Here is a 14,544-nt window from a genome sequence, read left to right as displayed (position 1 = left end):
TCACACTTTTCATTCCAGTGAATATTTCTCATGGTTTGGAAGTCTTTTTTGAAAGTCAGTTTCTGTATAGGCACATAAAGTCTACACAGACATAATGTGTTTTTAACATTTACCGTTACTGCCCTGGAAAGATAACTTTCATTTAACACATATTGGGGAATGTTGGCATACTATTTGCGGTAAGGTGTCACAATGGGGAACCTGCCATAAAATAACCTATCATTGGCTAAAAATACACTTGTCCTAAGAACACAGTTCAGCCTTTGGGTTAAAACCTTCCTTTACTAAATAGCTAGTTGACTCTTGCCTTAATGTAACCCAGTGTGGTTTTGTTCACTTATTATTCAACAGGTATTACAAAAACGGGACAACGTTGCAATTTGTTGTTTCTGAAGGATAAAATTCACAAAAAGTATTTTGATTAAAGACTTTTTAATTTTTATTATTATTATTATTTTTTTTACTAGGTGATTGTAAGCAACATTCAAAATCACTGCTTGTCTGCAAGAGAAAACAATAATTTGTGCAATTATACTTTTGACTCAAAAGTCAAAATCAGGAATATAGCCCTAATGGAAACGTTCTCGTGTTACGAGTCGCGGTCTCCCCAATTTACAGTATAGAAAACTATATGATTAAAAGATAAGCTCTTAAAAGATAAGTCTGAGACATCGTGTAAAATAGCAGAAGAAGAAATAACAAGAAATCTCACCAAATTATCTTAATAATCTATAAATTATCTCATACTATCAATTTCGCCATTATTCTCTAAAATAAAGTGGTTCAGACACTCCAAACATTCAGACAGAACATCACGTCACTTTAGTACACAAAACGAAATTGTAACAGCTTAATTAGTTATGTCGGATTTGTTTACCTGGTGTCAGTGGTTTTACAAACCAAAGATGGCACACAGCTACTCACCTACAGTTCCGGTGATGTTTGCGGTTGCCAGGGGAACTGACGCTTACGGCGTCCGCTTGGTAACAATGTGATGGCAAATTGTAAGAGATTTAGTGTTTTATGGCAGTGCGACGTTTTATCGTTACATTTAGTAGCTAATAGCAAGCACGGGGTAAAGAGTTATTTTCTATCTTGTTTCCTCTCTTTGAAAAAAGACAACAGACAGTTGATGTCATTTTGGTCTCATTTTATTTTTGCTAAACCAAAAACAAATAAAAACAATTAACAAATTAATTTTAGAAATAAAAGATAAAACACAAACATCTAACTATTCATCTGAATAGACTTAAACCTGTGGAAGGCTGTTTGAGATTTTTAAACATTCATGCTCTATAATAAACTCTCTAGAAATATCACAAATATTTAAAATGATCATGACCCATTGTACATCTGGCAGCCTTGCAGTTAATATTGTCATCAGTACTAGTTTACTCAACTCGTTTTGGGTTACAATACATTTACAAATTCCTCTCTTAATTATTCAAGGTGCAAACATGCTCTTTTAAAAGAAAAGTTTGAGGAGTTCTCAACTGAGAGTGAGATGTTTTTAGCATACATGGCATAGCACAGGTTTGTGCATAACAAATTCCCAGGAACTGAGCACTTGACTTGACTATTTAACCGAATAGAGTTGATAGTGTCTGGCATGAGAACCAACACTCTGATTGCACAGTACAAGCCTGCAAAGAAAGGCGTCATGTCCTGTGTTGTTGGGCAGAAAAGGTGTAGTTTCTCCACTTCTACTTCTTGGAATCTTGTACCTTCTGAATTTCCTATTTAGACAAAAGCAAACAACTTAGCTTTAAATAAGTTAAATAAGTGTTTATTTATTTTAAAATAAAACAAAGAACATGACACAGGTCAATACGAGTTCCTGTTTTACAGGAATAGTTCAGGTAAAGATGAGAGTGTATAAATCTAATTCAAATCAAATATGAACACAAGCACATCTTTAGACACGTGGCACCCATGTTTGATGTCACTTATGGCGAAACACTATTAGTTTAGTTTGAATATGCGGAAGCAGAGGGGAATATTTTGAGTGAATAATGACTTATAGAACTACCTTGGTCTGTTCCTCACACAAAGCTATCATATTGGAATATAGTGCATTGTTTATTTTTTGGTCCTTCTCGTTTAGTGGAAAAGAGCATACTTTTAAATGTATCCTTCTTTGTTCCAGAGAAAAAAGGAACCGCATACCAGTCTGGAACAACATGAAGGTAATTTTATTGTTGGGCCAGTGAGCTATTCCTTTAAGTAAGAAAGATTTATTTACCTCAGTAAGAACACTTTTTAGTTTCTCATAGGCCTCTTCAAGGTCATCATTAATGATTACCATGTCGAAAACTCCAGGTTCCTTACCTACAAAGACAAAAATGAAAATAAAAAAGGAGAAAATAAAAGTCCTTCCCTCAAGCACGAATGACTAAGAGAACATAATTTCCTGAAAATATCACTTACTCAGCTCCATGTCAATTCTTGCTGCCTCTAGACGCTTCTGTAGACTTTCCTCGGTTTCTGTTTGCCTGTCCCTCAGACGCTTTTCCTGTAAGACAAAAGATCCTCCAAAACCTTTATACTCTATTTTACAATGATTTAAACACTAGAGCTGAGATTATTTATAGTGGGGTCCAAAAGTCTGAGATCACTTGTGAAAATGCTTCTGTGTTGCATTCTTTCATATTTTAATAAGTTTTAATTTTAATTTTTCATTACAAATGTTCTTATCAACATTTTCAATTTCAAAACAATTTCAAGACATAAAATGAATTTAAGAATTTAGGCTTACATGGATTCCACAAGTTTGTACAAAACTTAGTTATGCAGGTTATCCAAGCATGATTTGAGAATAAAGAGTAAACATGGTCAATGCCTCAAATTTGCTTACATTTGATTAGTGACCTAGAAATCCTGAATCCAGGTTTCAATATAAAAAATAAAAAAAAATCCCAGATTTCGATGTGGTCTCAGTCTTTTGGACTCCAAATGCATTTATACAGGTTTAAATGCAAATTTCAAGTTTCAATCTGTGTCTGACTCACCAGGATCTCTATGGAGGGTGGCTGGATTGAGATATAAATAGGATTCAGGTCAGTTTTCTTGATGTTTTTCACACCTTGTATGTCAACATCCAAGATGCAGATAAGATTTTGTGCCTGAACATCCTCTATAGATGATTTGCTGCAGGATGAGGTAACAGTAGATTTGGTGAGCAATCACATTTTATTTTCATTTTACTCCTTGTACCCCTATTATACTCAAAAATCAATAAGATACATGGTGGCCAATGTAATTTTCCTACAGAGTTCCTCCAAAGTAATTACTTTCAGACTTTGGTATGAAGCAGAATAGAGGTGAAGCAGTTCAGAAGCAATGCTGACAGCTGGTATCCTGGATTAAGAAGATCATGGAATTACAATGTATGCCAGATGTCAATTTGAGTGTTTTTGTTTTTCTTTTACTGAGGACAAAAGGTGCACTAAACTGACCCATTGCAAACCAAAACAGATTTATTTTATCTCACCAATTTGAAGTGATCTGCCATCACCATGGATGACAGCCAATTAAAATGAATTTCTTGTTTTGGGCAGGAATAGAATTTACCTGGTTCCATACATGTTCCCAGAAAATTCGGCATTCTCAATGAACTCCCCATTGTCCATTCCCTCTTGCATTTTCTCTCTGGTGACAAAATGGTAATCTATGTTGAGGACAGAAACACATGGAGATTAATGGTAAAATCAAAGCAAATTATGACTGTTATTGAAGGATATATTAGAAATCAGTCTGTTGCTAGTCAACAGATGACAGAACATTTTAATAAAGTAGCAGCAGAATATATGTTGTTTCAACATATTTTAATACAGTTTTATTACACAGCGCACTGGAATACTCGATTCTGATTGGTCAATGGCGCCAGACCACTCATCCGGGTACTGCGAGTCATCTTTCCTGCTTTTCCGATCACTCTGCAATCTCTACAAGTAAGCTAATAACATAATTTCAACTAAAATTAATGTTTCATGTCCATTTATATTTTTATTTGGCAAGTAGCCTTGTAATAGTTTGGATAATGAGGAGTCAGATGGTCATTTTTACAAAATAAACAACTATAGAACTCTGATGCAAACTGGAGATGGATTTCAGCTGTTCAGCGATACATTTCTTCAGACATAAATACATAATTTCAAAGAAAATAAATATTTCATGTCCATTTATATATTAACTTGCTCAGTCGCTGTGTAATAAACAGCAAAATGTACAGTCAGCTGGTTGTTATCGCAAAATAAACCCCTACAGGACGACTGTACATTATCCCACATTATCAGGTTTTCTTGGAAAATTAAAGGGCTGGTTTACTATAATTAAAATTCTTTCATATTTTCTCACCCTCAACTCATTCCAATCCTGTATAACTTTCTTTCTTCCGCAGAAAACAAAAAGAGATATTAGGCTCTACGTTCAGCCTTGGTCATCATTCACTTTCTTTTTATGGCAAAAAGATGCAATGAAAGTGAATGGTAACTAAGGCTAACAATGCCTAACACACATTTTTGTGCTCTCCAGAAGAAAGTTATATGGGTTTGGACAACATGAGGGTGAGTAAATGATGGAAGAATTTGAATCCTTTTAGGATTAAAATGTTTCCTTTTAAGTATTTCTAATATATCAGTTTTTAACAGTGAGAGGTTAAGGTTTTGGGCATGTTATGTTTCTCACATAAAATATATTTTCAGTCTCACAGAAACCCTTCAGAGTAAATTGCACAAGAAAGTTCCAGTTAAGGACTGCATGTTGCTGGATTCATACCATTCTGATTGTTTAACTCCACAACAGCAGAGGGGTTCTAATACAAAATGGTTCTGCAGACAACACAAGACATTTTACAACCACACCTACAGGAGGGTAATGCACTGACATCATCCGTGGCAGCACTGCAACGTAGATAGCCATTAGCATAACAACATTTGTCTGCTGTACAATTCTATTTCAAAAAGAAAGAAAAACATTACAAGAATTACAAAACACGTGCTGGTTTGTAGTTACACATAAACATTTGATACCGTATTTTTGCATTTCATTATAGGCCCCATGACATCAAAATGGGAGTTTTGTGTCCATGTATGTTAGCTTCGAGGCTATCTATATGCTAGTGTTCTCCTAGAAGTTGAAAAGAAATCAACCTTTAGCAAATATTCGCATTTAAAAAATACAGTCCTTCATTCAGTAAATGTTCCCAAACTAATTTTACATTCATTTTAAGGAATCCCATCTTTAGGATGTTGTGATGCTAATGATTTGTCTGGGAGTATTTGTGCTGTGGGGAGCAGTGTTGGGTAAGTTACTCTAAAAAAGTAATTAATTACTAACTACTAATTACATCTTCTACAGTGTAATTAGATTACTGTACTAATTATTCTGTCTGAAAAGTAATTGCATTACTTATTACTAATTACTTTCTAAAACACATATCAACCTCGACCAGATGAAAAATACAAGGATAGACATGAAACTGTTCTTTTAATTCTTTCAAATAAATAATTTAAAATCAAATAAATTATTCATGAACTGGCCAAAGAATTTAACTTAAGCATTTAAGAATTTAACTGTAATTAAATTACTGAAAAATTAAGAGTAATCCCTTACTTTACTTTTTTCAGTGAAAATGTAATTTAATTACAGTAATTACTTACTTAGTAATGCATTACACCCAACACTGGTGGGGAGTGATGTTTCAGTGGGTTTATTGTCCAGATCACACAGAAAACCACTAGGGAACAAAGGGGGCTATTTTCAAAGGCTTTTTACTCCAAAGTGCACACTGATGTTCATGTCATAGAGAAAACAATCTTAGCTGTGTAATTATGGATGTGATTCGCTTACAAAGTTTTAGATTTGAGAAAGATGAAAGTAACCCCCATTACTCTTGCATCACATTAAATATGCGAATAATCAGAGATAACAAATTATGACCAATAATGGAAACCAAATTTAAACCTTCAGATGCCACAGAGGAAAGGACGTCTGCTACAGGAAGTAATGTAGCCCCCAGAAGCATTGGGAGACAATTCAGCCCTACGGAGAAAACAACAAAGGCACATTGGGGAAAAAAGATAAATTTACCCCTGTGAAACGTGGCGAAATGTTTGGAAATGATTCTACACAGTTCACTTGGGAGTAAGAAGCAGCAAGGCAGTGTAAGAAAACTATGAACAGTAGGGTGGAGAAGCTTTCAGACTAGATTGGAACGTGGGTGGAAAAGGGTCATTTTCCCTAGTCTCCAATGACACAGAAAATCTTTCAATAGCTCTCAACATGATTCACTAATGGGAACCTCAGGGGCTTATATTTCTTCTGATGAGTCATTTTTTAAGCGTTTAAAAGTTTTTAATAGTCTCTCTTTCTCTCTAACTCATTTTCTAATCTGTGGTATAGGTTTATGTATATTATTCAGTTGCCCTTTATTCTATTTGTGTAAAATCAGATCTGTCATTTGTTTCACTGATAATGCAAACCTCTCAGTTATTACAGTTGTGAAATGGGAAATCCATACCTTTTCCATCTTCCTCACCCGGTCGAGGATTTCTGGTGGTGTCTGCGGAAAAACAGAGATCAAGCTACAATTTCTTATTTGGATATGTATTTTTGTGTTTAAGTATCTGTAAATTTAAAATGTTGATGCATACGAGAGACACTGAATCCAAAAACCCCTTCATATTCCTTCATGAGTCTCTTCAACAGGGTGCTTTTCCCAGCTCCAGAGGGACCACTGAGAACTACAGGCCTGGGTCCTGACATTTCTCTGTTAAGGAATGAAAACAGGTTGTAATTTTTCAGAGTAATTGCTGTGAAGTTTTTTTCTTTTTACTTCAGTGTTTAGAAATTGTCTTGACAGGTTAGTAATACCATGGTGGTACATTCTGAAACATCTATTTAAACTTAAAGGTTAGCTACTAATGAAATAAATGATTATATCATTTTATTTTATTATATGCTGTTCCAAACATGAATGACTTTCTTTCTACCATGAATACAAAATTTTTTTTTTTTTTTTTTTTGGACTGACTTGAAAGTTTGAAAATGATGAGAGAATTTTTATTTTTGGGTAAACAATACTTTTTAATTACACATAAAAGTAATTTAACAATCTGCCCAAAAAAAAAAAAACACGGATTTGGTCAAGAAGGAAGCTTTTGTCTTCCTGCCCAGTCTGAGAACGAGAGTGCTATAAGCTACAGAAGCTCACATGTGTAGACACTGAGCCTATTGCATGGCTGCTTCACTCCATGAGAAAAGCTCAGGAACTAATCCACTGATCTGGCCGTTAGTGCATCTGTTAAAAGGACTGTGGACTATGCCTTGTAATGGAGAGTGGAAGTAAGTAAAATAAAAAAGACAACCCTTTTGAGGTTTTTTAAACCTAAAGAAACTTCAAACTTTATTTTCTTTTTGCATATTTATAAAAACACATGGAACCATGGAAGTCTCACCTTGAAAATGTGAAATGTGTGGATGATTTTCCAAGCAAATGCAAAACAGACACTACATTTATTGTATTTTTTTTTAAGCTTTATTGGAGATTCTCTGTCTTTCAGAATAACTAAGCAAAGGATTGCATTTTGAAGACCAGAATAACATGTTCCTCTAAAGTGCAATTAAAATGTCTTCATGAAGTCAAGTTAGCCCAATGAAGAGGGATTAGCCAGCATAAGCCAAATTGAATGACAAAGGCCTAGTGACCTGATGTCTTTCTACAATGTGTGTCTTGAATCATGTCCCATGAACACTGCCTCATCTTTGTTGAGATTATTTTAAGCATGTTTAGTGTGCTAGACATTTTGAAGTGTCAAACGGCAAATTCACCCTCAAATTTCTGATTTCTGATCTATCAAATAAGGAATTTAAAGAGACAAAATTATCAGTTTTTTTTAGTTATCATAAATATTATATAATATTATAAAAAAATATAATATTGTAAAATTGGAGAAACAATAAGTTAACACTAAATCCAATTTTCTCTACATAAAGGAAAACCAAATAATGTGAACATTAGATTAAAGACAAACAAAATGAATATGCATTTAATTTCGCAAGAAGACAATTATTTGATTACTACATTCATATTACATGGGGGATTATTACCCCCCTAATAATCAAATCCCCCTCCCCACAATATTTATACCATGACCAATGGAAACATGCAAATGCTTCATGCTGCAACCCCCCCCCCCCCCCCAGTGTTCAAGCCAAATCTATGCCCTTGCATGACTGCAGTCTTTCCTAGTGCCATGTAATTCACATTAGAATAAATCACAAAATGTAACCTTTAACACCAGAAAACCAAGCAACTCTAAAAAGATGGGTCTTACCTTATCTGTGCTGTTCAGTTTAGACTGTGAAGTGCAGAAGACTATTTATGTATGAATGTGTGTGTGTATATGTGTTCGTGTAACACTGACTTACAGCTTACTGCCAGCAACAATTACAACGTCCTCCATTCAATCTGAGCCAATCAAATTGCAGGTCTTGTGTATCTGTTGTTATGACAAAGATAAGGGGTTAACCGCCGTACTGAATAAATAAGGTTCTTTAAAAGTTTAGTGTTTTTTCTTGAGCAACAATGGTGGAAATGTCCAATAGCTTTTTTTTATTATTTTTTATTGTGCCTTACAAAAAAAAAAAAAAAAAAAAAAAAAAAAAAAAAAGGCGTGACAACTAGACCCAGCCCTCCCAATCAATATCCAAGATTGCAATATATTTTAAGACATGAAATCTTATATCTAAATCAGACAAAACAAATGATATCATAATACAAGGAATTTTTTTTTTTTTTTTTACCATAGACTGAAAATGTTACACTCTCTGAGAGATGAACTGCAACAGACTGAATGGGATCTTCTCAAAGTTGACAGTCAGCTAAAACTGTGTATTTCTCTCTGTCCCCTCTGATGTGAGCACCCATTAGTGGCCAGTTTAAACTGGGAATTTCTGCGATATCCCTTCCAAAACATTAACTCCAAAAATTTCATTATATGAGGTTACTGGCAGCATAAATATCTAAAAACTGAGAACATTTTTGTTGCATACATCATTTTATAGGTGAAAATCTCAGATAAGGAGTGCACTGTGGGTAGAGGACTAAGGCATGTAACTGTCTTGTATTAGGAGCAGGACTGAGTGTCACCCTGACCTGGAGAGTGCTGGGCTAATCCAGCGCTAACCTAAATCCACACAGACAAATGTCCGTATACTGCTGCTAATTAGAGATATGTCAGGACATCAGCCTCAGACATCCTTTTTATGAGGTCATTTATTAAAGGTATAGCTTTAGAATGGCTGAAGTGAACTGGCCAGGTGGCGTTAAGATTCTTAACAGCAATTTAATAAACAGACTGCAGGGTATGAGCAACTGTTAAGGTTAGGATTAAACATTATTTACCGTCCAAAAAGTCCAGATCCATATTTAAGTCCAACCCAGTTATGGTGTCTTGGTGCTGACTCATGAGTCTAATACAGGTGCATCTCAATAAATTAGAATGTCGTGGAAAAGTTCATTTATTTCAGTAATTCAACTCAAATTGTGAAACTCGTGTATTAAATAAATTCAATGTACACAGACTGAAGTAGTTTAAGTCTTTGGTTCTTTTAATTGTGATGATTTTGGCTCACATTTAACAAAAACCCACCAATTCACTATCTCAAAAAATTAGAATATTTTGACATGCCAATCAGCTAATCAACTCAAAACACCTGCAAAGGTTTCCTGAGCCTTCAAAATGGTCTCTCAGTTTGGTTCACTAGGCTACAAAATCATGGGGAAGACTGCTGATCTGACAGTTGTCCAGAAGACAATCATTGACACCCTTCACAAGGAGGGTAAGCCACAAACATTCATTGCCAAAGAAGCTGGCTGTTCACAGAGTGCTGTATCCAAGCATGTTAACAGAAAGTTGAGTGGAAGGAAAAAGTGTTGAAGAAAAAGATGCACAACCAACCGAGAGAACCGCAGCCTTATTATTGTCCAGCAAAATCGATTCAAGAATTTGGGTGAACTTCACAAGGAATGGACTGAGGCTGGGGTCAAGGCATGTCAAGGAATTTGGCTACAGTTTTCGTATTCCTCTTGTTAAGCCACTCCTGAACCACAGACAACATCAGAGGCGTCTTACCTGGGCTAAGGAGAAGAAGAACTGGACTGTTGCCCAGTGGTCCAAAGTCCTCTTTTCAGATGAGAGCAAGTTTTGTATTTCATTTGGAAACCAAGGTCCTAGAGTCTGGAGGAAGGGTGGAGAAGCTCATAGCCCAAGTTGCTTGAAGTCCAGTGTTAAGTTTCCACAGTCTGTGATGATTTGGGGTGCAATGTCATCTGCTGGTGTTGGTCCATTGTGTTTTTTGAAAACCAAAGTCACTGCACCTGTTTACCAAGAAATTTTGGAGCACTTCATGCTTCCTTCTGCTGACCAGCTTTATAAAGATGCTGATTTCATTTTCCAGCAGGATTTGGCACCTGCCCACACTGCCAAAAGCACCAAAAGTTGGTTAAATGACCATGGTGTTGGTGTGCTTGACTGGCCAGCAAACTCACCAGACCTGAACCCCATAGAGAATCTATGGGGTATTGTCAAGAGGAAAATGAGAAACAAGAGACCAAAAAATGCAGATGAGCTGAAGGCCACTGTCAAAGAAACCTGGGCTTCCATACCACCTCAGCAGTGCCACAAACTGATCACCTCCATGCCACGCCGAACTGAGGCAGTAATTAAAGCAAAAGGAGCCCCTACCAAGTATTGAGTACATATACAGTAAATGAACATACTTTCCAGAAGGCCAACAATTCACTAAAAATGTTTTTTTTATTGGTCTTATGATGTATTCTAATTTTTTGAGATAGTGAATTGGTGGGTTTTTGTTAAATGTGAGCCAAAATCATCACAATTAAAAGAACCAAAGACTTAAACTACTTCAGTCTGTGTGCATTGAATTTATTTAATACACGAGTTTCACAATTTGAGTTGAATTACTGAAATAAATGAACTTTTCCACGACATTCTAATTTATTGAGATGCACCTGTATGTTCAATAGATCATTTTAGGGTGCAACAACAAATCTTTGTTAGACAACAAATTTAGTTTATTTTGTCAAAGAAAAACAGATGAGTCTGTACAAAATATATTATCATAAAACAAAGTTGGTTTTATGTTTCAATCTATTTATATCAGATAACTATCAAAAGTGCTTTACAATCTTTCAGGTACTTGTTGTAACTTGACTAGACAGAAACAAACTATTGCTAAAATGCCACAGAAGGAAATTGAATTCCTCTTCTGTTAGTTTTGATCTTAGTTCATTCAAGTAACAAATGCCTTAGCCTTCAGTGTTAGGTGGAGAGAAGTGAGGACTAAGCTGAACACAGCATCCATATCCTGCATTAAGAATCAACATTACCTGCTAGCCAGAGGGCAGCACATACATAAGACACGTATTAATACAGCAACTTGCCAACCACCTGTCAGGGGTTAAATTACAATGTTTTGTTATTCATTACAGGAATGTAGACAATTATATCTATGTTAAAAAAAATTTTAACCAGAGCTTAAAATGTAGAAAATAAACAGGGAAGTACTTTAAGTCAAAGTATCTGTTAGTAATAAAAAACTGATTAATTTATGTTTATTAACTATTTGATTACTGACTCTTTCAATCTACAAACCTGGGGGAAATGGCTTTGCAATTTTACAACATTCTTAAAGGAATAGTTCACCCAAAAATGAAAATGTACTGATAATTTACTCACCCTCAGGCCATCCAAGATGTATCTGAGTTTCTTTTTTCATCAAAACAGAATTTAAGTCTTTTAGGATTTCATTTCAGGCCTCATCTAAACAATGCAAGTGAATGTACTCCATTTTTTGACGGTCCAAAATGCATATTTAGGGTGCATCAAAATAATCCACACGACTCCAGTCAATAAATAAAGTTCATCTGAATGCAAACGATTGATTATTTTGAGAAACAAAACAATACTTATATACTTTTTAACTACAAATGTTCGCTTCCGTACATCTCTGAGTGCGCTCATGAGAGGGATGACGTAAGCTCGTTGGTAAGGTCACGCGTCACGTGGAGGAGGCAGGAAGTGCGTCACTATTTACAAGAGAAACTTGCACAGAGCACAGACCAAGCACCCTTCACAAAACAAAACAATTTCAAAACAATATAAAATAAAATAAAAAATAATTAAAAAACAATGTAAACAATGATGCGATTCCTGCCTCCTCCTCCAGGACGTCTGACCTTACCAAGAAGCTTATGTCATCCCTCTCATGAGCGCACATCACAGAGATGTACGGAAGTGAACATTTGTAGTTAAAAAGTATATAAGTATTGTTTTGTTTCTCAAAATAATCAATCGTTTGCATTCAGAAGAACTTTATTTGTCAACTGGAGCTGTGTAGATTATTTCAATGCACTCTTAATATGCATTTTGGACCTAAAAAATGGAGTACATTCACTTGCATTGTTTAAAGGAGGAGGCCTGAAATGAGATCCTAAAAATCTTAAATTGTTTTTTGATGAAGAAAGAAACTCAGATACATCTTGGATGGCCTGAGGGTGAGTAAATTATCAGCAAATTTTCATTTTTGGGTGAACTATTCCTTTAAGGCCCAGGTATACTTCGTTTTTGCGTGTTCCGGATCAGATTGAGACTGGTCCACCACATTACCTTTGTGAGTATACTATTCTGACCACGAGCGACTATGAACGCATATGACGCATGCCTACTACAACTTCTTTGATACTCTTTTAGTTGAGTTAAGGCCCAGGTACACTTCGTTTTTTGTATGTTCCGGATCGCCTCGCGCTGCCTTTCTGAGTATACTTTTCCAAAGTCCTTCTGATAGGAAGCATACATTAGCGCAACGCGGCCGTTCCATATATATGCTATGGTGGTACACTGGCGAGGAGACAAGAGGCCGTTTTTTTAATTGGACGTCTATAGAGGAGATGCTTCACAACGCTGAATAAACTGCTTTTGTGAGGAAACGGCTCATCATTTAATGAATTAACCGCCTGTCCGCTAATCTTCAATATGTTTACACTAAACAATCCTTTTGGAGTGAACTATGTGTGGAGTTTACTATGATAAAATTGCTGTTTTATAACAGAAGTCACAGACGATTTTACAACCGGAAGGTGTCAGTTTACGGCTCTCTCCATTCATTTGTATAGCATCAGTAAACTCTCCTAAAATGCTACTTGACCTTTACAGCCCTTACGCTCTCTCCAATGACAGAACCGCGAAGGTTGTTATCTCAGTACTATAAGATCTCTGATGACCGCGTTTGCAATTCTAGAAAATCTGGCCGGCACGTGGTCAAGCTGCGCGGACTGGATTATGCTGAAATTTCCATCACGCATACTGAGCGCAGAGCGATCAGCAGTCTCCTGTCTCTGTAATTGTAAGCATGCTTGGGATAAGAGTGACATGAAATGGGATCATGAGACAAAAAAATTGCCTTTTTTTTTTTTTTTTTTTTTAAATGCATAAGATAAACAGTTACACAATATTACACATAGTACATCACCTCAAAAGTATCATAAGAGAAGTTATCTTAAACCATATTTAAAAGATCCCATTAAGTGATAGTTCTTAAGGAGGAAACTATTAAATTACAGTATGAAAAATAAATGTACAAGATTCAATAATCAGTTTATGAATGATTAAAAGGCTAACTTTTTACCATTTCAGATATCAACACCACTAGATACAATTTAGAAAAGAAAAAAAAAAAAACTCTTCAGTGTTTGCTGTAAACATTCACAAAACTACTGGACAGATTGCTTTAGATCTTTCTCTAGGAGAATAAGTTAAAAACAATATTTTATTCAAGATCAAAATATTCTATACATAGAAACACCATTTTGTGATCAGTTTTACCATCCTTGCAATAATGTTACAGCATGATATTTGTGAAAATGTATACCCTAAAACTTTACCATTTCATCAAGAAATGAAAACTGGACACACAGTGGTCTTCACCTAACTGGGTTGCATTCCAACAGGAACATATTTAATGTCAGCATTCATTCCTCTGTAGGGCAAGAAGTCCTCTAAGCTTTGCATTGGCCCAGGAAGGGTTCTGCTCAGTAAAATTGATCAGTTTGTGTGGAGTGTAAACAGGCAGACGACAGGCCAGCTATAATCACAAATACACTCGTCTCAGGTCCCCAGGTGAGGTGATGGTGTTGCACTGTGGACACAGTTTCTTCGCTCCCTGTGAGAAACAGGAAAGAATAAAACAGTTAAGTTAAAATTTAAAGACAATAATCCTCTCATATGTTTTGTTTATTTCTTAATTTACTTCATTACTTATTAACAGACATACTGTGGTTCACATTTGCTGAAAATCCTTTGTTACTGTATGTATACAGATTTATGATACGTTCATCTCACCAGAGTGCGAAGCCAGCATTCTTCACAGTGGACATGCCAGCACTGGATGGAGGTGAGAGGTACTGTGTAGGAATCCTATAGAGAAAGAAAATGCATATTTGTTTGTACGTATTTCCTTACA

The 14,544-nt window shown here is 35.6% G+C and overlaps 2 protein-coding genes across 8 annotated transcripts in view; both read right to left on the bottom strand.

Annotated features, from left to right (window-relative positions):
• Window positions 1–1,149: 1,149 nt before the first annotated feature.
• On the bottom strand, window positions 1,150–8,501 carry LOC127424232 (guanylate kinase-like). 3 transcript variants are annotated; one of them, XM_051669226.1, is made up of 9 exons: window positions 8,431–8,501; window positions 6,654–6,769; window positions 6,521–6,562; window positions 5,965–6,042; window positions 3,571–3,667; window positions 3,009–3,147; window positions 2,428–2,512; window positions 2,243–2,328; window positions 1,150–1,736 (listed from the first exon to the last, which is right to left on the bottom strand). In XM_051669226.1, the coding sequence occupies exons 1-9, from the start codon at window positions 8,463–8,465 to the stop codon at window positions 1,704–1,706; spliced, it is 711 nt and encodes a 236-aa protein (XP_051525186.1). In that variant the 5' UTR covers window positions 8,466–8,501; the 3' UTR covers window positions 1,150–1,703. The 3 variants fall into 3 exon arrangements, with proteins under 3 accessions (XP_051525186.1, XP_051525187.1, XP_051525188.1); XM_051669227.1 differs by lacking the exon at window positions 8,431–8,501 and adding an exon at window positions 8,337–8,428; XM_051669228.1 differs by lacking the exon at window positions 5,965–6,042.
• A 4,093-nt stretch (window positions 8,502–12,594) lies between these two features.
• LOC127424494 (E3 ubiquitin-protein ligase RNF220-like) overlaps window positions 12,595–14,544 on the bottom strand; it is a 54,506-nt gene continuing 52,556 nt past the window's right edge. For 4 of the 5 annotated variants that reach the window (XM_051669770.1, XM_051669771.1, XM_051669773.1 and 1 more), the window contains 2 exons: window positions 14,424–14,498; window positions 12,595–14,244 (listed from right to left, as the gene is read on the bottom strand). In XM_051669770.1, the coding sequence (XP_051525730.1) occupies window positions 14,173–14,244; window positions 14,424–14,498 (147 nt within the window). In that variant the 3' untranslated portion in view covers window positions 12,595–14,172. Of the gene's footprint in view, window positions 14,245–14,355; window positions 14,499–14,544 lie in introns of all 5 variants that reach the window. The other variant, XR_007894483.1, reaches the window with a different exon arrangement.

This window comes from Myxocyprinus asiaticus, chromosome 33 (genome assembly GCF_019703515.2).
Source record: "Myxocyprinus asiaticus isolate MX2 ecotype Aquarium Trade chromosome 33, UBuf_Myxa_2, whole genome shotgun sequence".
Lineage (NCBI taxonomy): Eukaryota > Metazoa > Chordata > Actinopteri > Cypriniformes > Catostomidae > Myxocyprinus > Myxocyprinus asiaticus.
This window is presented reverse-complemented; position numbering and strand designations above follow the sequence as displayed.